We start from the raw sequence: 23140 nt of genomic DNA on the forward strand, positions 1-23140 counted from the left end.
AAAAAGAACGATCCCTGGCCATTGGCTAAGTTAGATGGAGTGTCGTCTTGTTCACCTGTGGGGAATCGCCCTGCCTGGTATCTGGGACTGCAGCCTCATGTGAGCAGGGTCTGATCTATAAGTACCAATGGGAAACCCAGGAATGCTGGCTGGCAGGCATGAACAGCAGGAAAGGGGCACAGGCAGCCCCTTGGGGAAATGAGGCCCAAAGAAGAAGAATGCATTAATTCCTTTGAAACCTGTCCTGCAAAGAATAATGTTTTCTAGTTAATCGAGTTAATGTACACCGGATGTTTAGGTTCAAAGCACAAGGATGTTCTGACCATCAAGTGTCAGGCTGTCTAACAGACCCGGATTTAAGGAGACCCCTGTGTTCTTGCAGTTGTAATTTCTGAACAATATCTATTCTCCTTTTATCAACAGTATGTGACACTGATTGATGAGCTACCTATACGTGCATGCTGTGTGCTCCCTTACATGCTGAACTCAATAAAAGCCTAGGAAAAAAGGAGATCAAGGCCCTTCTCCTCTGAGAGATTGGCCAGCCTCTTCTCCCCACGCAGATCTTGTGTTGGTAGACTTATTTCATCTGTGGCTCTAGGGAACTTCACCAGTCGAAACCCCCAAATACACCAAAAGGTTGCAGATTTGATTCCTGGTCATCACACATACCTAGGTTGTGGGTATGCTCCCCAGGCAGAATGCACACAGGAGACAACCAATCAATGTGTCTCTCACACATAGATGTTTCTCTCCCTCTCTTTCTCCCTCCCTTCCCCTCTCTTTGAAAATATGTACATAAAAATCTTAAAAAAAAAAAAAGAAAAAAGCACACCACTTTCAGTGCTGAGATAAAAGGTAAACCTGCCTTTTGGACATGAAGTCACTTGCCCACATGACTGTTCACAGGTGATACCTCGGTGACGGTCTGATGAGCCAGGATCTGATCAACCCTGAAGTTTGAAGGGACCCCTCTCTTCCTTGTTTTGATACAGAGATCGGACCAGATTGCTGGGAAGGAAGAGGGAGGGGCTGTGGAAGGAGGTTGCCTGAGGCAATGGTAAACAGTCTAGGGCAGGATTGGTTGAGAAGCTGAATGCCTCCAGAGTGCATGGAATTATGGGCTAGATTTGAAATAAAGGAAGGGCTCTGGGGCTCTCAGGTGCTAATTCTGGCTCTCTGGCTCTCCCCTTGGCTCTCCCTTCCTTGAGGATGCCTGAATGATCGTGCTGCTGCTGCTGCCTGCATTTCCCAATGGACAATATTATGGATGGGAAGAACTTCAGGTGCAGCCTAGGATAGGGCTGGCCTGGCAGAGCGTGGCAGAGTTGTTCTTCTTGGGGTACTCTAGAGGGGACAAGCTCTGAGGCAGAAGTCTGCCATTCTTCCAAAATTGTATAGCTGTTTTACCTTTTATTGTCTTAGTTTGTAAACCAACTCCATAGAAATAAGATAATTAAAAACTAACAGGAGGAATGATAGTAGAACAAAAGTGTCCTCACATTCATTACACTGATAAGGCCTTCCTCCCGTGTGAACTCTCTGGTGTGTAAGGAGGTGATGCCTTCAGAACAAGGATTTCCCACAGTCACTGCATTGATAAGGTCTTTCTTCTGAATATACTCTGTGATGAGTCTTAAGGTTGGAACCAAATGCAAAAGATTTTCCATATTCACATCATGGATAAGGCCTTTCTCCTATGTGAACTCCCCAATGTTGAATGAGGTGGGGCCCATGGTTATAAGACTTATCACATATTCTGCAGTAATAAGACCTTTTTCCTGTGTGAACTCTCAGGTGATAACGAAGGCTGGGGAAAGAGCTAAAAGATTTCCCACTTTCACTACATTCATAAGATTTTCTTCCACTATGAACTGGTGTTGAGTGAAGTATAACTCATGGCCAAGGATTGCCAACATTCAATGCACTCATAAGGCCTTTTTCCTGTGTGTACTCTGATGTAGAATGAATATTGAACCTATTGTAAATAATTTTCCACACTTACTGCTCTCAAAAGGTCTCTCTCCTCTATGTATTTGGAAATTCAGAATAAGTACTAAATTCTTGACAAAATATTTCCCACACTCACTGCATTCATGAGGCCTTTTTCCCATGTGAATGCTCACATGCAAACTGAGGTAAAATTTTCATCAAAAAGATTTCCCACATTTTGTGCACTCACGATGCCTTTCTCGTGTAAACTGTTCATTGTCAAATAAGAAGGATCTATGGCCAGAGGTTGAACACATTTTGGCAGAAGTTCAATTTCTTTCCAGTCTCCCTTTTCTAGGGATAAATGAGAACAAATATGTGTGGTTGAAGGGCTACCTACATTTGCCATACTTGTACTGCCTTGACCCACAATGAATTCTTTGATGCTGATTGAAGGTTGAATACTGCTTAAAAGACTTGCCAGATTCGCCACACACATATCTTCCATGAGCGTGAGCACTGTGGTGAACAACTAATGAGGACTGATACCTGAATGCTTTCTCACATTCAGGTCACATAAAACACTGTCTTCCAGTGCAAATGTCCTGGTTTGGAGCATGTGTGTGCCTGGTGCTGAAGGCTTTTCTACATTCTCCTGAGGTAAAATGAGTTTCCCTCTTTTGTGCGGAGCCCAAGGCTTGGTGGTTTCATTTGCCTCCTCCCTGGGTGCTGCTGTAGATGTTCCGAGGTGGCTAGTGTGTGGAGCAGGGGAGTCCTTTGTAACATTACGAGGAGGGAATCCGGCCATAAGGGTAATGCTAATCATCCATCAGGAAGGGGAGGGTGGGTGTTGCAAGTGCATGTCTGGCTGGGGTACCTGGTGGGGTTGGGAAGAGGGGATAACCCAGCAGGTGGCCAAGGCTTCTGAGGAATAAATGGACATGAGATGGACATGGAGGCACCGGTGCAACTGAGGCCAAATGACATGGAGTCCTGCTGTCTATTTGCTGCTCTACATGGTGAGAACATGGAGCCCCACTTGTCGGCTCCAGAGACAACAGGCATCAGCCCTCTTTCTTGCTCTTGTGCACTGAGAGAGTGATCAATGCAGCCATGTGTTTAGAGCCAGCACCTGCACTGGTTATTTCTTTGAGGTGGCAAGTTTGGGAGTAGAGTGAACAGAGGGGATGTATGTGTTTGGGGACCATACCAACTTTTGGTTTTAGAAGAGACTCTACTAATAGAATGAACCATCTCCACTTCGACAGCGCATGATCTTTGAGGGCATGGCCAGTAATTTCAGCCAGAAATGGGAGCTCCTCCGTGACGCTCAGAGGTTGGTGTACTGGGATTAGATGCTGGAGAACTCCCGACTTACAGTGTTCATGGGTAAGACCCTCGCATCCCTCCTAGAGTCCTGGGCTCGTCTCTGTCTCTCCTCCCTCCCCAGTCATTTCTGTCATTCCACAGCTGGCCCATGGCTCCAGTAACATCCACTCTCCAGCGTTGGCACTGAGCGACGTGCTCTGCTCCCAGAAAATCTCTCCCACAGCACCCCCATCACCTACTTCAAAGAAAGGACATGGTTAGGGTGTCAGGAATCTTGCGGTCAGCTTGGTCAATCTCACCTGGCTTACAGTCCCTTGGCTTGGACAGTGTGACAGCTCCTTTTTCAGGTTCTGCCCCCTCCCTCTGAGACAGACCAGTAAGCCAGGACAAGTGGGATATGGAAACTGAGACAGGCAGCTGAACAAACGGGCTGAAAAATTTCCAGCTAGCTACAGAAGGTCACCTCTTTTGAGGAAATATCGAGGTCCAGTCAAGCAACCAAACCCAGTGGGCTATGCCAGGACCAGCTGCAACAACAAACGACTCTCTCTCTGCCTGCGTACTTACCCATCAGTAGAAAGAACAACTCTTAAAAAGCACACTTGGAAAACTGATGAACGTTTTGCTGAAATCCTCCCCTGAGATGTGCCTACAATGCCTGACTGCAATAATGAAAACCCACAAGACAGCTAAGGCTCTTGCAGGTCAGTTGCTGGAGCCTCATCCCATAATACAGATTCTATTCCTGGTCCGTGTGCATATGGGAGGCAACCAATAGGTGTTTCCCGATCTTATTGATGTTTCTCTGTCACGGGTCCTTCCATTCTCTAATAAGCAATGAGAAAAAGTCCTTGGGTGGGGATAAAACAAAACCAAACCCTCAAGACAAAGGGCCCAGGGCACACGCTTTCTCTGGGCAGCAAGCCCGCACCATTCCCCTCCCTATAAGACTTGCAGCAGCAGGTCATCCTGGACTAACACCCCCATCCGGAATCTGGAATCTGTCTCCAAAGGGCCCTTTTCTCTCTCTTCCCAGCGAGCTAAGGCAGCCCAGCATAGGCTCCCCTGTTGCTTCTTTGATGCCAAGGCCTCCCGTTTCACTGTCCCCAGCTTTAACATACCCTCATAGTCACCTGGACCTGTGTTGTATTTTTTATTTTATTTTATTTTAGTGTACAAAGTACAAGAACTCAAACACTACAGGCTGTGCCTGGGCAGACCTGCTCAGGGGTAGGTCCCTGTGTGGTTACACCACCAGGCGATTCCTGGTGGCTGCTGAGAATTGCAGGCACTGTCATGATTACTGTTAACACACGGACGGGCTGTTCTTTTAAGACCCCTTTCTTAGGCTTCTGTAATATAGTATTTCCTACTTTGTGTTGTGTGCAGAGCCACAAACTGGTTATTTTGTTTGCTGGTCTTTTCCCTCCAGCTCTGTGACTCTGCATTTCTGTTCCAAGAATGATCTCTGCCCCTGTCTGGTGTGGCTCAGTGGATTGAGCACCATCCTGCGAACCAAAAGGTCACTCCTTCAATTCCCAGTCAGGGCACATGCCTGGTTTGCAGGCCAGGTCCCCAGGAGGGGGTTCCTGAGAGGCAACAACACATTGATGTTTCTCTCCCTCTCTTCCCCTCTAAAAATAAAAGAAATAAAATCCTTAAGAGATAAAAACAAAGAAATGAAATAGTTTAAAAAAAAGGACAAGCCATCTCTTTAAAGCTGAAACATACGAGAGCCAGGTTTTTGAAATGCAAAACAGAAAGGGAAAATCTCCTCCCTCTCTCCATTTCATGTGAGGAGAGGAGCCTAACTTCAGGGCTCAGCTGGCTGCCATGTCAAAAACAATCTTCTTATCAAAAGATGTTGTCTTTCCTCCCGATGAAGCCTAGAGCAGATGAAGCCTAGAGTGAACAGGATGAGCTCTGCCTGACAAATGCTGTTGTCAAGTCCTGTTACTTGAGGACTAGTCCAGTCTATTTTGAATACATGCCTGTACTGGATTTTATCTGCTTTGCTATTTCTTACTGGATTGCCTGTGATGCACATCAAACTCTGACTTAATAAATATTTAATTAAAAAACTGTTGCTCTTCCTGCTACCCATGAAGACAGAAATTCTGGACGTGGAGATTTTGTTTGTATTGTGTCAGCAGTCACCATCACATACCTGAAGGCAGAGACCACACCTCGAGCACCCACCTCAGCCACAGGGGATGGGATGTAACAGGACGGCACAGAGAGGCCAGGAAGGCCTCCTTTCTAAGAACACCATTGACACGGATGGGCCCTGTGGGTATTTTCTCTTTCTGGAACCAAGAGGAGGGGGGACCCGTTCTGTCTGAAGATAAACTGAGGTACATTAAACTTTGAAGGTTTTATTTGAGGAAACATCAATTCCAATCACGCAGCCCCCACCCAGACTTGGGGAAAGGGTTTCATTCAGCAGGAAGAAAGCAAAGCAAGAAAATGACTGGATTGGGTAGAGGGGAAGGGGTTGCCTCATTTGAAAAAGGCTGCTTGGGTGTCCGTGATCAGCAGTTCTAAGGATTGCACATCTTACCACTGAGGCATTTACAAGAATTTACTCTGAATTAGGTTTCCAGGCTGCCCAGACTGCATGGCACTGGACCCACCTCAGTCTAATGGCCTCCTTTGTTTAATCACATTCCCAAGCCAAAGCAGAAGGTTCCTAGGCGGCTTCAGTGTCTGGGTTCCTCACAAGTCTCCCTGACAATGGAGGTCGTGGGACAGCCCTCGTCGTCATTAGCCAGGTTGGCTCACTGCAGACACTCTGAGGGTGTCCACGAGGAGGCGCACACCTGCGGCCCCTTGGCCTGGAGCAGGAAGGAAGCAGCAGGGCCTCCCCTAGGAACATTCTCCAGGTTCCACCTCTGCACCAGTCCACCAAAAACCAGCACCTAGGGACTCATTAGAAACGCGACTTCTCAGCCCCAAACCCAAACCTATCCACTCACTGTGGGGGCAAGGCCCAAGAGTCAGTATTTTGACACCCCACCTTCAAGTGGTATCGATGCAGAAAAGGGGACGTGGTGGGGGCCGCTTTGTGTCGAATCGGGGATTGTAGCCCCATGCGACCTAGGCCCTGCCTGTAAGCCTCCACCGCAAAGCCAGGAACGCTGGGAGGCGCGTGGGTCCACCTTAACACCGAGGGTCCCCTGGGAGATCTGGCCTGAAGAATGCAATATAATTACTGAGGCTTGCTCTGCTTCCCACTGCCCGGATAAGGGAAAAAACAGGTGTTTTACTTCACAGCAAGGGCATACTTCCCAAGCCCCAGAGTCTACCTTAACAAGCATCTGGCGTCGGCGTGTCTCACAGACCCTGATTCAAGACAGGCCTCTGTGTTTCTCCAATTCATTATCTATAGCCTTTGAAAGAGATTGGTAAGTTTCGCATGCCTGCCTTATACCCCTGCGTGCGTCTCCTTCTCAAGAAGAGCCACTTCGGAGAGAGGGGCTCAGGGCATTCTCCGCTGGAGAGGATCGCCACCCCCTCCTCCTGACAGGCAAATCGTATCTGGGACAATTTATTTTTCATCCGTGGGGACTAGGGAGACTCTGCGAGACAGAGCCTCCCTCAGGCAAGTCCATCTCTTTCTCTGGTTCATGTGCACAGGGCACCCGAGGTCTTAGGCACATACAGTAAGCAACCAATGAGTGTGTATGCAAGACAGTGGTAGTTGGAGATCTAAGATTCAAACTCAGACCATCGGGAGAGTCTCATCACTCTGGTCCTCTTTCCCTCCCCATAGGCTTTCAATGCCCAGACCATCCTGACTCCATCTGGTTCCTCACTTGTTCCGATCCGCCAATGACAAACCAGGAAAATGAGCAATCACTACAAAGCAAGGCATACGTGTACTACTGAATGTCTCAACTTAAGATACAAATGGAGAATGTTAATGCAGATTAATCTTAAAAGCGTATGCTTTATTTTTCCATTATATTGTGCACAGCATAAAATTTTTGATAAGAGTTAATATATAGTTTACTGGTATTGAAAACAATCCATTAAGCACAGAAGTCACTCATGTACTTAAAATTGAGTAAAATTCCGACATAGATCTTTGTTGCTCCACTGTCCGAGTTGTTAAGGAGAAGGAAAACGGCACTTGCCGGTGTGGCTCCGTGGACTGAACTCCAGCTCGCAAATTAAAAGGTCAGCTGTTCGATTTCCAGTCAGGGCACATTTCCCGGTTGTGGACCAGGTTCTCCATTTGGGGGCATGCAAGAGGCAACTGATTGATGTTTCTTTCCTCTTACTCCCTCCCTTCCTCTCTCTCTAAAATTAAATAAAATCTTTTTGTTCAGAAAAGGAAAATGGACAATGTTTGTAATATAGGCAAAAGATATGAGCAGACATACATAGAGTAAATACATACGAAAAACTACTCATCAAGAAAGCTTACAAAAAGGCAATTAAAACAATGATAAGATAGCGTTACAAACTATTTTACAAAGCCAAACTAAAAATAACAAAATAAAGTATTAAATGTGATGTGAAGAAATGAAACTCCCATAAGTGATAAGAATGCAGACAAGTACCATCATTTCACATCACAATTTGTTAGTTTTCCAAAAGTTAATACTTACCTTCCTGGGACTCTGACACTACACTATAAAAGAGACAAAAGAGAAATAAAACATATATTCATAGAAAGGGCTGTATACATAGGTTTGTACAACCTCCATTTACCATAATAAAAAAAAGGGAAATGCCCCAAAAGTCCATAAAAGGAGGAATGGATAAGCCTACTGTGGTATGTCCAAAGATAGCAAAAATATAAAGGAAACAAAAAATAAGTAAACATTTAATGACTGTATCATATAAATTACAGAAAATACAAAATTATCTATAAGGAGGGAACGTAAGTCAAGTTGTTTGAAGGGCTGTGAGGTGCAAGGAGAGATTACAAAAGAACAACGGGGAAAAATACACTGGCAGGTGAAGTCATTACCGTAACTGCAATGATGCCTTCAGAATCATATGTACCTCAAAACATCAAATATTACACTTTAAATATGCACAGTTTATTACATGTATGTTTGTTTTCCTGCCTGTGCAACACGGCCTTGGGTGAGCATCACTACAGGAATTCACAAAACATTTTCTCTGACAAGGACTTCAGCCATACAAGATAACACACCTCGCCCTGATGGTGTGGGTCAGTGGATTGAGCGCTGGTCTCAGAATCAAAGAGTCAGAAGCGCCATTCCCAGCCAGGGCACATTCCTGGGTTGCCGCCTGGTCCCAGTTGGGGGCAAGCAAGGGGCAACCTACCTAGGTATCTCTCACACATCGATGTTCCTCTCCCTCTCTTTCTCTTCTCTTTCCCCTCTCTCTAAAAATAAATAAATTACATCATAAAAAAAAAAAAAAAAAGACAGACACACAACTGGAGATCCTGAGAACTGCAATGCACACTGATCCTCCACAGCCACCTTTACGGAAACACTTGTGAATTCCCTTTCAGAAGCACATTCCATCGTGTTGGCTAAAGTCTCCAATCCCTACAAATCCAGCGTCACTTCAGTAGCAGTTATGGTTTCCTCTAGTCCCGATGGTCTTAAAACCAGACACCGTCACCCATGGAATCAAAACATCAGAACGCATGGTTCACTGCAGGACCTAGGAGACAGATTCCCTTCCACATCCCCTGAGATTATCCCCTGTGAACAACGGGAAAATTCGTGCTGCTCTGAGAAGCTCTTGAGACTGTCACATCGGACCCCTCCATGGGGTGGTTTCTTTTTTTTTGTTTTGTTTTCTTTTTCACTTATTTTATCTTTTAGGGTGATTTCTCAGTCTCCTAAAACTCATAGCTTCTAGGCTTCACGGGAAGACCTCAAAGCCCTGCAGCCCTTCCTAGAAAGAACGCAAATTTGGTAAAATCCTGTGAGCTGTATTTTGCCATTATACTGTCCTTAGGAAGAACACAAAGTTGGGGATCCTCCTGAAAATGTTCACCTTTCATACTTGTGGAGCCCAAATCTGTTTGGGAGACATACCACACACTAAATAGAACTCAGAAAATAAACGAAAACTGACACAGTAAGGAATTCAACAGTACTGAACAAACCAAAGCCACGTGCAGCAACGAGTTCAGGTTGGCAACTTGCAAGCTGAAAAAATTCCTGGGAGAACATGGCCCTCCAACCAGACTCATGCGATATTCTCTGAGTCAATAAAGGGGTGGATTTCTGCCCAGTGCGACTCCAAAGAGCTCAGGTAACTCCTATTTTCCTCCAACACACGACACAACAGAAGTCAGCACAGTAGGATGGTAATGGGCACAAACTGTGGGCACCCGCCACGTGCTAGAGTGAAAAGACTTTCACAACAGAAAATGGTGAAGACCCCCGGCAGGTTACAAAGTGCAACATAGATACACATGCTTCCCACGTAACTAAAACTCAGGGCAAATCTCCCAACTGTGGGCAACTGGATACAGGACATCAACTTGAGATACACGGCTTCTCACGGTTTCTCCCAGTGTCAGAATACCAAACAAGAAAAGTGCACATTCCTTCGCACATCTCAGCTATGGTCTTGCTCTAGCGTAAATTCTACACAGGAAAATAAAGTAAACTCTTTATGGGTTTTCTACATCCTGTGCACTCATAAGGCCTTTCTCCTGGCTGAACTCTTTGGTGGTGAAAAGGCTGTGAAGCAATGGGTAAAGGATTTTTTACCTTTGCTACACCATAAGGCCTTCATCCTGTGTGAATTATCAGATAACTAACTCCAGATACAGGTAAGACATTTCCTAATTTCGTACACTTACAAAACCATTTTGCAGTAACAAGTCTCGGGTGTTAAGAAAAGTAAAACTTATGGCTAAAGGATTTTCCACATTGTTTAACTCACACACCTTTCTCCAGTGTGAACTGCCCAGTGGTAATGGGACTGGGAACTCTCCATAAAGGTTTTCCAACATTCGCTGGAATCGTAAGGCCTTTATCTTGTGTGAACTCGCTGGTGTACCAGAAGGTGGTGTCTCTGGATAAAAGATTTCCCACATTCACTGCACACATACGGCCTTTCACCTGTGTGAGTTCTTCGATGTCGAATGAGTGCTGAGCTCTTGGGAAAAGATTTCCCACATTCACTACACTCATAAGGCCTTAACCCAGTGTGAATACTGTGATGATAACGGAGGCCAGAGCCAGAGGAAAAAGATTTCCCACATTCAGTACATTGATAAGGCTTTTCTCCAGTGTGAACTCTCCAGTGTTCAACGAGGTAAGAATTTGCTCTAAAGGACTTCCCACATTCAGTACATTCATAAGGCCTTTGGCTTGTATGAACTCTCTGATGATCACGGAGGGTATAACTAGAGGTAAAAGATTTCCCACATTCTCGGCACTCATGAGGCCCTTGTCCACTGTGAACGCCCTGATGATAACGGAGTTTCCTCCTAGTGGTAAAAGCTATCCCACATACACTGCACTCATAAGGCCGTTCTCCTGTGTGAACTCTCAGGTGTATAAGAAAGTAGCATTTTTGGATAAAGGATTTCCCACATTCACTACACTCATAAGGCTTTTCTCCAGTATGAACTCTCTGATGATTTCTGAGGTTGAAACCAGATGCAAATGTTTTCCCACATTCATTGCATTGATATGGCCTCTCTCCTGTGTGAACTCTATGGTGTGTAAGAAGATGGTGTCTTTGGATAAAGCATTTCCCACACTCACTGCACTCATAAGGCCTTTCTCCTGTGTGAACTCTCTGATGATTACTAAGGTTGGAACCAGCTGAAAAAGATTTTCCACATTCACTACACTGATAAGGCATTTCTCCTGTATGAACTCTCTGGTGTAAAAGAAGGTGATGTCTTTGAATAAAAGATTTCTCACATTCACTGCACTCATAGGGTCTCTCTCCTGTGTGTACCCTCTGATGACTGCTGAGGTTAGAAACAGATAAAAAAGATTTCCCACATTCACTGCACTGATAAGGCCTTTCTCCAGTGTGAACTTTCTTATGATAATGAAAAGCAGAGCTAGAGGTAAAACATTTCCCACATTCACTGCACTGATAAGGCCTTTCACCTGTGTGAACTCTCTGATGTTGGATGAGGTTGGACCTTTGGCTATAAGATTTTTCACATTCACTGCACTTATAAGGCTTTCTTCCAGCGTGAACTCTCAGATGGTAACGAAGGCCGGGACGAGAAGTAAAAGATTTCCCACATTTACTACACTCATAAGACCTGGGACCACTGTGAACACTCTCATGATAACGGAGGCCTGGTCGAGACGTGAAAGACTTCCCACATTCACTACATTCATAAGACCTTCTTCCGCTATGAACTATCCGGTGTTGAGTGAGGTACGACTCATGGCTAAAGGATTTCCAACATTCAGTGCACTCATAAGGCCTTTTTCCTGTGTGTACTCTCTGATGCAGAATAAATATTGAACTACTGGTAAAGGATTTCCCACATTTAATGCACTCAAAAGGCCTTTCTCCTGTATGTACTTTCTGGTGTAAAATAAGTACTGAATTATTGGTAAAACATTTCCCACATTCACTACACTGATAAGGTCTTGCTCCAGTGTGAACTCTCATGTGTACAATGAGGTAAAATTTTCGTCTAAAGGCTTTCCCACATTGCATGCACTCATAACGCCTTTCTCCAGAGTGGATCACCCGTTGTCTAATAAAGATGGACCTATGGCTGAACAATTGCACACATTCATGGCACAAGTCATATGTTTTTTTAGTGTGACTTCTCCAGGGATAAATGAAGACAAATTTTTTGTTAAAGGACTTCCCACATTTGCTGCACTTGTACTGTCTTGACCTACAATGAATTCTTTGATGATGACTAAGGGCTGAGGTTCGCCTAAAAGACATGCTACATTTGCTACACACATGGAGGCTTTCACCAGTGTGAACTCTCTGGTGAACAACTAATGAGAACTGATTCCTAAATGCTTTCCCACACTCAGGGCACACAACACGCTGTCTTCCAGTGCGGATGTCCCGGTCCTGAGCATGTGTGGGTCTAGGGCTGAAGACTTTCTTACATTCTGCCCAGGTCAAAAGAGTTTTTTTCTTTTCTATAGTTGCCTCACTCTGGGTGATTTTGGTGGGCTCCTCCCTGGCCTGTGTGGTCTGCTGCTGTAGATGTTCCGAGGGAGACAGGAAGTCCTTCTCAACTCCATCACAAGTCAAGGGCTTCTCTGAAACACGGAATTTATAGCTCTTCACAAGCGAGCCCCCGTCCACACTGCTTCTCAAGGGTTTCTCTCCCAGGTGCTGCTTCTGGTGTGCTCGGAGGTTTGCACTGCAATTAAATTGCTTCATACATACCTCACACCTGAACACTCTGTGGCTGTGTGGTGTTCCCTGGTGCTCAGCCAACTGGATTATGTCTCTCAAGACTGGACCACAAGTCTGACAGAAGTGGGTCTGCAGGGAAGACAGAGCTGCCCTGGAGATGCTGGCTGGTGACACTCCCACAGAAACATTCTGTTCAAAGGGGGCTTCGACGTCCTCTGGTCCACAGCAGCCACCTGAATGCAAATAAACTCTGGTGAAGTACATGTTGACTATGGGAACGGAGCAGTGTCATCAAAAAACTATATCTGTTACATCTAGGAATGAATCTATGGAATGGTTTTCAATGAGGGGAGTTAAAATGTGGTTCGGGAAGTGGCTCTTGAGCATTACTACACCTCTAAGACAAAAATACCCAAAATGGTAAAGTTCACACCAGGGAAAGGACACAAGAATAAGGTGTAACACAAAGAAGATAAGAATGTTCTAAAATTTGCTCCTTGGAAAAAGGATTCCTAAAGGACCTTTTCTGCCTGTGATGGGAGGCTGTGTAGAGGCACACGTCTAAACCCAGGAAAAACCAACTGCAGCAGAGTAGCTGCCATTCAAGGCCAATGTAAAGATGCACACTAATCTCACAGCATGTGTGGACCCATGGCACAGAGTAACAGAGGAAGAGATGAGAGAAATGTTTGGGATATGAAGTATAAGGAAGTAGAGATCCTCCATGGACTAGAAGTCAGGCTGAATGAGGTAAAGAAGTAGAATTGACTAATTACCAAAGTAGCAACAGTAAGGAAAGTAAATTTGAAATGGAGTTTGGCCCTGACTGATGTAGCTCAGTTGGGCGTCATTTTGCTAAGCAAAATACTGAGGGTTCTACTCTGTCAGGGCACATGCCTGGCATTGGGGGTTTGGTCCTTGCTCGTGTGCATATGAGGCAACCAAGCAGTGTTTTTTACTTGTATTAGTGTTTCTGTGTCTTTCTCCTTGCCTTTCTCCCTCTCCAAAATTAAATAAATAAAATCTTAAGAAAGAAAAGAAAAGAAATGGGGTTCAGCACTGGCAATGACAACAAAACACTGGTTAAATGAAAACAGTCCTGGCCCTGTCCACACATTGATGTTTCTCTCCCTTTCTCCTCCCTCCCTTCCCCTATCTCTAAAAATAAATAAATAAAATCTTTAAAAAAGCCAAACCAGTCCTGGTATGATCAAAGCACAGTGTTGACAACACAGCCTAACCAGCTTCAACATGACCAGTACCTGTGATTTCACCTTGCAGCCTTGGCTATTGAGAAAACCTACAGTATTTCCTATCCTTTACCTCAGCTGACAGAGGCAAAATTGCCACACAACATCAGTTCAATGACCTCACAAGCAACCCAAGGCGAAGACCTTTATACACCAAAAAACCCTGTAATGGAAGGAAGGGGGACTGCTCCATCAAATGCAGCGACATCAAAAGTTTGTAAGAGATACACACACAAAAAAGCCAAGAACCATAGGAGCACAACAGGTTTCCAGCAAGTGAAGCCAACAAAGTGCTGGACAAAGAATTCAAAATAGCCCTGGTTGGGAAGTTCAGTTGGTTAGAGCATTGTCCTGATATGTCAAGGTCCCCAGTCATACATACAAGAGGCAATCAATCCACATGTCTCTCTCATATCAATGTTTTTCTCTCCATCCCTTCCCCTCTCTTTAAGGTCAATAAGAATGGCCTTTGGTGAAAATTAAAATAAAATAAAATATAATAATTACACTTCACCTAGCAAAACTGTCCTTCAAAAATATAGAGAAAATGAAGATTTTCCTAGATGAAAAAAACCCAAGGGAGTTCACTACCACTCAACCTGCCTTACCAAAAATACTAACGGGAGTTCTTCAAGATGAAACAGACACTAATCAGTAACACAGAAATATATGAAAATATAGAGCACATCTGAAAAGGTAAGTATGTAGTTAAATTCAGAATACACTTATACTGTAATATGGTTTTGTGTTAATTATTTAACTCTAGTATTAAGGACAAAAACCATGACTATTAAAAACAACTATACCTGGCTGGTGTGGCTCAGTGGATTGGGTCCCGACCTGCAAACCAAAGGGTTGCTGGTTCAATTCTCAATCAGGGTACCTGCTTGGGTTGTGGGCCAGGTCCCCAGTAGAGAACCCGTGGAAAGCAACCATACACTGATGTTTCTTTCCCTCTCTTTCTCCTTCCTTTCCCCCTCTCTCTAATAAATAAATAAATAACTATAGACACAGTAATTTAATATCAGCTAAACAAAATTAAAAAGTACAGATTGTGATATCAAAAATATAAAATACAGCCCTGACTGGCGTGGTTCTGTTGGTTGGGTGTCATCCTGCAATGCAAAAGGCTGTCAGTTCCTTTCCCAATCAGGACATGTGCCTGGGTTGCAAGTTGGATCAGCCAGGGCACATTTGAGAAGCAACCAACAGATGTTTCTCTCTCACATCAATGTTTCTCCTCTTCTCTTTATCTCTCCCTACTTGTCTCTCTAAAAAGTAAAAAAGCACATTCTCTCTGGAGCACACCCACACTTTTCTTTCTTCTCAGGCGTGCACATTTACTTTATTCTCCTAACCCCTGTGAGTCCCCACAAGACTTGCAAACAGGGGAACAATGGGCAGTGGCAGCTTCTCCCAAGCTTATACCCTGAACCTGTTTCCAAGGCCCCTTTTTCTCTGACATTTCAGTGAGTTAAGACCAGACTCACTGTGCCTTACTTCTTTTCTATGACGTTTCTGAAGAGCCAAAATAGAGCACTGCCTAGGTTGTCTCCTGTTGCTTCTTCTATCCTAAACTTTTTGGTGAGCTAAAAGCAGCCTGGCCTTGGCTCCCTTCTTGCATTGTGACTTTTACTTCTTAGTTAAGTCCATGCAACCCAATGTGGCCCACATCTTTCTTAAAAAAAAAAAAAAAAAAGACAAAAAAAAGAAAACGAAAGGAAGGAAGGAAAGAAAGAAAAGAAAAAGGAAAAAACATAAAACACAGACAGATTAAATACTAAAAGGGTACTTTTTGTATGTGATTGGTGATTATCAGATGAATATAGACTGCTATAACTCTAAGATGTTTTAGGTAAACTTCATGATAATCACAAAGCAAAGCCTACAGTAGATAAACAAAAAATAAAGGTAGAAAAAAATCAAAGCATGTAAGTATGAAAAATCATAAACTCACAAAGAAAGATAGCAAGAAAGGAAAATGGAAACAAAGGAACTACAAAACAGCCAGACAAAAATGAACAAGATGGCAATCATCAAGTACTTACAAAATTCTCCAATCAAATCACATACGGTAGCTTAACAGGTTAAAAAAAAAGTCCTAAATATATCTTGCCTGCAAGAGACTCACTTCAGCTTTAAGGACTGAAATAGAGTGAAAGAGAAGAAACCAAAATAATCATCATCAACATCATTATCATCCATGCAAATGGAAGTCAAAAGAGACTAGGCTTATACTTGTAAGTAGCTATACCAGACAAAATAGACTTTAACTCAAAACCTGTCATAAGAGACAAAGAAAGTCATTATATAATGATAAAGAATTCAATTCTTAAGAAAATATATCAATTATAAATATATATGTACCCAACACCAGTGCAAATAAATATATTAAGCAAGTATCAACAGACTGGACCATAGAAAAGACAGCCAATAAAATAGCAATAGTAGACTTCACTACTCAACTTTCTACTATAGTTAAATCTTCTAGACAGAAAATCAATAGGAAATATTTGACTTAGATAATATTTTATAGCAAATGGACATAATAAAGACATATAGATTATTACATCCAACTATAGCAGAATATGCATCTCAGGTGGACATAAAACATTATGTAGGAGAGATCATACGTTTGGCTACAGTCTTAAATTTAATAAGGCTGAAATCATATCAAGAGTCTTATCTGACCACAAGGCCTTGAATCTATAAACCAATAGTAGGATAAAAGCTGGCTAGTTCACAGATATGTAGACATTAAACAATACATTACTGAACAACTAGTAGGTTAAAGAAAAACAATAAAATAAAATAAAATAATTTGGTTACAAACAACAATGGAAATAAAACTGCCAGGATGCAACAAAAGCAGGTCTAAGAATAAAGTTTATAGCAATAAGGGCCGCCGCCGCCGCAGCAGGCGCGTCACCCAGCGCACCGATTTCCTGCAGGACATGATCCGAGAGGTGTGTGGCTTTGCCCCCTATGAACGGCGCACCATGGAGCTGCTTGAAGTCTCTAAGGACAAGAGGGCCCTGAAATTCATCAAGAGAAGGGTGGGGACACACATCCGTGCCAAGAGGAAGAGAGAGGAGCTGAGCAATGTCCTTGCAGCCATGAGGAAGGCAGCAGCCAAGTATGACAGAACCCCACCCCCTCTGCGTAATAAAACCTGTTCAGGAAAAAAAAAAGGGAAGAAAAAGAAAATTCTCAAAAAACAACTTAACTTTACACCACAAGGAACAAGAAAAAAGAGGACAAACTGAGTTCAAATCTAGTAAAGGAAGGAAATAACAAATATCAGAGCAAAAATTAAATAAAATACAGAATAGAAGAAATTAATAGAGAAGATTAACAAAGAGCTGGTTTTTGAAAAGATACAAAATTGACAAACCCATAGCAAGACTAACATAGAAAAGTGACTCAAATATATGAAGTTTAAAATGAAAGCAGAAACATGACAACCAATATTACAAAAACACAAAGATCATAAGAGACTTCTAAGAACAATTAAATAAAACAAAACAAACTGAAAGAAATAGATAAATTACTAGAAACATACAGCCTACTGCCCTGGACTGGTAGCTCATTTGGTTAGAGCATTGTCTCAATACACCAAGTATGTGGGTTTGATCTCCCATCAGCGCACATACAAAGAGCAACCAATGGATGCACGAATAAGCAGAATGAAAAAAGATGTCTCTCTCTCTCTCTCTCTCCCTTCTAAGTACTAACCGGGTCCGACCCTGCTTAGCTTCCGAGATCAGATGAGATCAGGTGCATTCAGGGTTGTATGGCCATAGACTCTCTCTCTCTCAATCTCTTTTCCCCTTCTTCTCTTTCTCTAGAATCAATCAATAAATTTTTTTTTTAAAACCAACCCACTAAGACCGAATCATGAAGAAATGAAACTCTGAATAGACCAAATATTAAGAAAATAGAATCATTAATCAAAAATCTCCCAGCAAAGAAAACCTCAGCACAAGACAGATTCACTGGTGAATTCTACCAAAAATTGTAGTAAGAATTAATGTCAGCCCTGGCCAGGTAGACCAATTAGTTAGAGCGCCCACCTGATAAAACAAGGTTTCAGGTTCACTTTACAGTCAGAGCAAATACAAGAAGCAACTAATGAATGCATGGATGAGTAGAACAACAAAATCGATTGTCTCTCTGACCGTCTTTCTCTCTCTCTCTCTCTCTCTCTCCAAACCCCTCTCTCTAAAATCAATAGATTTTAAAAAGGGAATTAATATCAATCTTTACTCAACTCTTTCAAAACATTGAAGAGAAAAAAACTTTTCCAAACTATTTACAAGGTCAGCATTACCCTGATATCAATGCAAGATAAAAAGAATACAACAAAAGAAAAGAACAGGTCAATATTTTTGATCAACACAGAAGGAAAAATCCTAAGCAAAATACTATCAAACCAAACAACAACGTATTCAAGGAATCCTAATTTATGGTCAAGTAGGATTTATCTCTGGGATGCCAAGACGGTTTGTTATATGCAAATCAAAAAACATAATACACCATATTAACAGAATGAGGAAGAAAAATCATATGATCAACTCATTAAATGTAGAAAAAGCACCTAACAAAAATGAGTACACTTGTACATTAAAAACTCAACAAAGTATGTATGAAAGGAATATACTTCAACATAATAAGGCCATATACAATAAGCTCACACTAACATCATACTCAAAGGTTAAAAGCAAATATATATATATATATATATATATATATATATATATATGCTTTTCCTTTAAAATCAGGAACAAGACAAATATGCCCACTCTCCTCACCTTTATTCAACATAATACTGCAAGTCCTAGCCAGAGCACTTAAGCAGAAAAAATAAAAGGCATCAAAATCACAAAATAAGTAAAACTGTGTTCGCAAAAGACACAATCTTATTTATACAAAACCCTAATTCAGTAGAGTTGCAAGACAGTAAGTCAACATACAAAAGTCACTTGCATTTCTATATACTAACAATAAAATATTTCAATAAGAAATTAAGGAAGGCGGGGGGGGGGCCTTGGCTGGTGTGGCTCAGTAGATGAACTGGCCTGTAAACAGAAGAGTCATTTGTTTGATTCCCAGTCAGGTCACATGCCTGGGTGCCAGCTAGGTCCCAGGTTGGAGGCATGTAAGAGGCAACAGGTAAATGCTTCTTCCTCTCATTGTTGCTTCTCTCGCTCTTTCTCCCTCCCTTCCCCTCTCTCTAAAAATTAATAAAATATTTTTTCAAGAAAAGAAAGGGGGTAGGGATTAGTTTGGAGATGGCAGAGGGTACAGTGGGATAAAGGTAATGGAAAAAATAAAATTAAATTAAAAATGAAACCCCAAAAGTAAAAATAAAAAATTAAGAAAGTAATTCCATTAACAATAATCATCAAAAACAGTAAATACATACACATAAGTACAACATAGGAGGTGGAAGATCTGGACACTGAACGCTATAAGACATTAATGAAAACAAAAACTGAAGACACAAACAAATGGAAAGATATTCCATGTTCTTGGATTGGAAAAATTATTATTGTTAAAATGTCCATACTACCCAATACAATGTACAGCTCCAGTGCAATTCCTATTAAAATTCCAATGGAATTCTTTTGTGGAAATAGAGAGAAGCCTAAAATTCACAAAGAACCACAAATGGCCTCAAATAGCCAAAGCAATCTTTCTTTTTTAAAGATTTTATTTATTTTCAGAGAGAGGGGAAGAGAGGTAGAAAGACGGAGAGAAAAATCAGAGTGTGGTTGATTCTCCCATGTCCCTGACTGGGTACTTGGCCTGCAACCCAGGCGTGTGCCCTGACAGGTAATCAACTGGTGACTGGTTCGCAGGCTGGTGCTCAATCTACTGAGCCACACTAGCCAGGGCAGCAACCTTGAGCGAGGTCAAAGCTAAAAGTAGACTTCCTAATTTCAAATTATATTATGAAGCTACACTTATCATACATTAAAAAGTATGACACTGACATAAAAGCAGACATACAGGGAAATGGATTAGAATAAAGAACTCATTAAAGAATCCCACGTATAGCCTTGGTTGGTGTGGCTCTGTGGATTGAGTGCCAGCCTGTGAACCCAAAGGTCACTGGTTCAATTCCCAGTCGGGAGACATGCCTGGGTTGTGGGCCCTGTCCCCAGGTGGGGATGTGTGAGAGGCAACTGATTAATCTATCTCCTTCACATTGATGTTTCTCTCGCTCTTTCTCCTTCCCTTTCCCTCTTTCTAAAAATAAATAAGTAAAATCTTTTTTTAAGTTTTTTTTAAAAATTTTATTTATTTACTTCCTAGAGAGCGGGACAGGAAGGGAGAAAGAGAGGGAGAGAAACATCAATGTGTGGTTGCCTCTCACGTGGCCTCAACCAGGGAACCTGGCCTGCAACCCAGGCATGTGCCCTGTCTGGGAATTGAACCAGCAATTCTTTGGTTCACAGGCAGTGCTCAATCCACTGAGCCACACCAGCCAGAGTAGGGGTAATAATATATTTATAATATAAAGTACTCACAAAGCAAAAGAATAATCTGATTAAAATATATACAAAGGTACTGATTAAGTAGCTAACAGGTAAATTTTAATATAAAATTACACGTTCTCAAAAATAAGCAGGAAAATGTAAATACAAATCACAATGAGATATTATACGAGGAGGGCTATCATTAAAAAGACAAGAGATAAGTGTTGGCAAATGTGTAGAAAGAAGGGAACACTAGTACACGATTGGTGGGAAGGTAAATTCATAAAGGTATTATGAAAAACAGCATGGAAATATCTCAAAAAATGCAAAGTATAACTACCTTATGAGCTAGTGATTCCACTGCTTTTTTTTTTTTAACAGATATTACTTATTTATTTATTTTTAGAGAGAGGGGAAAGGAGGGAGAGAGAGAAACACCTCTGGGGACTTGGCTTGCAACCTAGGTATGTGCCCTTACTGGGAATCGAACCAGTGACCCCTTGATTTGCAGGCAGGCGTTCAAATCCACTGAACCACACCAGCCCCATTTCTTGTCATATATCCAAAGGAAATGCATAACAGATATCTGCACTCTCATGTTCCCTGCACCATTATTCACAATACACAAGGCATGAAACAACAGAAGTGTCTGTTCATAGAACACTGGTTTAAAAAAAGGGATGGTATACACACACGCACACATGTGTCCTTGAAATATTATTCAACCTTAGAAAAGGAAATTCTTCAGTCAAAAAAATAAAAGCAATAAAAATTAAAAAACAAAGGAACAAAGAAAAAAAGAGTTAAGTCCTGACATATGCGACAACTTGTATACACTTGGAGAGCATTATGCAAAATGAAATAAGCCAGTCACAGGAAGATAAATATTGTGTGGTATCACTTATATAAAAAACATAAATAAATAAAGAGTTAAACTCACAGAAATAAGAGAATGACAGAGCCAGAGGGAGGACATACTGGGGAGATATTAGTCAAAATGTACAAACTTTTAGTTATAAGATAAATAAGTTCTGAGGATCTAATGAAAAACATGTTGATTACAGTTAATAATACTCCATTGTACACTTAAAAGTTACTGGGAGAGTATATCTTAAGCACTATTACCCACCCCTCAAATGAGTATATTGGGTGAGGGAAGTGTTCACTAACTTGATCATGGTAATTATTTCACAATATATACATAAATCCACCATCAGATTGTACACTTTAAATGCACACCATTTAACACATCAGCGCACTGGAACAAAAACAGACAAAAGATCTAAACAAAACTCTACAAACCAGGCAAAAGGGTCTTGAAAAACAGCCCACGGTAAATACTGACGATGACGATGACGATGACGATGACAATGCTCGCAATTTATGGCACAGGGAGGTCCTAGGAAATGTCAGCTTAAGGAAGGGATCAAAACAAGCACCAGGGATCTGGACACAGTGACGAGAGGAGGGAGGGGCAAGTGCAGTGGAATGACCTGTGCTTCCCGCAATGTGTCCCTGTGAGAAGGGGGCAGTGCAGCAGGTATCGGGGCTGCAGCCCAGAGAAGAGGGCAGGGCAACCACCCGCCCTAGAAACACAGCAGAAGGAAGCAGGGCCTGTGGTCCACAGGGACAGAGCCCAGTCCACATCGCTGATGACACTACCGAAGTCCTACCTAGAGAGGAAGTCAGAGCGAAGTTCTCCAGCATCACGTCGAGGTACAGGCGTCTCTGAGCCCCGTCAAGGAGCCTCCATTCCTCCCAGGAAAAGTGCACGGCGACGTCCTCAAAGGTCACGCTGGCCTGTCAAGATGCGGACAGAGGAAACCACGGACTCGGTCTTCCTGAGAACCTCCCAGTCCGTCACCTCACACGTCTTCCCCCTGCTCACCCTCCCCCAGGGCTCCCCGATCAGAGGGGACACCACGCCCTGCTCCCAGCGGGGTCTCCTCACCCCTCGGGGCCGTGAGGACGGTGAGCAGCAGCCCTCGGCACCGGGCAGCGGGACGCGCAGACCTCATCCAAGCCCGGGGACGTCCCTGCAGGGCCCCGTCCCTCCTGCCCAGCAAGTCCCCCCGGGGGCGCCCAGGCTCCACCTGCGACACTCGGCAAAGGGGCGCTCCCGCTTCACCGGGTCCCGCCCCACGGCCTCGGGGCCATCGGCCCCACCACCTACCCGTGCGCGCGCCGCCGTGCGCCCGCTTCCCCCGAACACCGGCGGGCCCCACAGTCCCACCCCCACGGCTCTGCGGCCGCCCTGCCCTGCTTCACAGGCGTCTCTCCCCGCTCACGCGGGCGCGCGGCCCCCGGCCCCCGGCGAGAGCGCGCGGCCCTCCAACGCCGTCCGGCTCCACGCCGCCCTCGGACGGCTCCCGCCGCGGGGGAGCCCCCGGCGGGGCTCTGCAGTCCCGCCGGCCCGCCCGCACCTTCACTCCATTATCGGGCACCCAGGGCGCCACGCACGTTTCAGAGGCGCGGGAGCCCGGGCCGCTCTGCCCTGTACTCGCTGCCCCTCCGAAGCCACGACCCTCGCGCCTCCGCTCAGCCTCCCTCCCGGCCCGGACGCGGGGGCCGGGGCTGCAGGACGTGACGGGCGCCCCGCCGCCGGGCTGCGGGGCTCGGGGGGGAAAGGGCCCGGGGGGCGCGCGCTCACCTCAGCCGGGCGCCTCAGCGCGGCCGCCGCCATCCGGCTCAGCGAGCGGAGCGGGGCGCGAGCGGCGGTTGCAGAGGGCGGGGGGAGCAGTCCGAGAGGCGGGAGAGGTGAGGGGCCGCGGAGACAGTGCTCCTGGTATCAGCCGTGGCGCGGGTCACCCAGGCGGCATCGCCCAGCCTCACACC

At 43.9% G+C, this 23140-nt stretch overlaps 1 protein-coding gene across 1 annotated transcript; it reads right to left on the bottom strand.

The window, feature by feature from the left end:
* Positions 1-10239: 10239 nt before the first annotated feature.
* LOC129082404 (zinc finger protein 256-like) lies at positions 10240-22988 on the bottom strand. Its single transcript, XM_054588115.1, has 3 exons — positions 22956-22988; positions 21979-22105; positions 10240-12806 (listed from the first exon to the last, which is right to left on the bottom strand). The coding sequence occupies exons 1-3, from the start codon at positions 22986-22988 to the stop codon at positions 10240-10242; spliced, it is 2727 nt and encodes a 908-aa protein (XP_054444090.1).
* Positions 22989-23140: the final 152 nt, after the last annotated feature.

Source organism: Pteronotus mesoamericanus, unplaced genomic scaffold (assembly GCF_021234165.1).
Source record: "Pteronotus mesoamericanus isolate MK-2021 breed Mesoamerican mustached bat unplaced genomic scaffold, CSHL_Meso_final scaffold_128, whole genome shotgun sequence".
Lineage (NCBI taxonomy): Eukaryota > Metazoa > Chordata > Mammalia > Chiroptera > Mormoopidae > Pteronotus > Pteronotus mesoamericanus.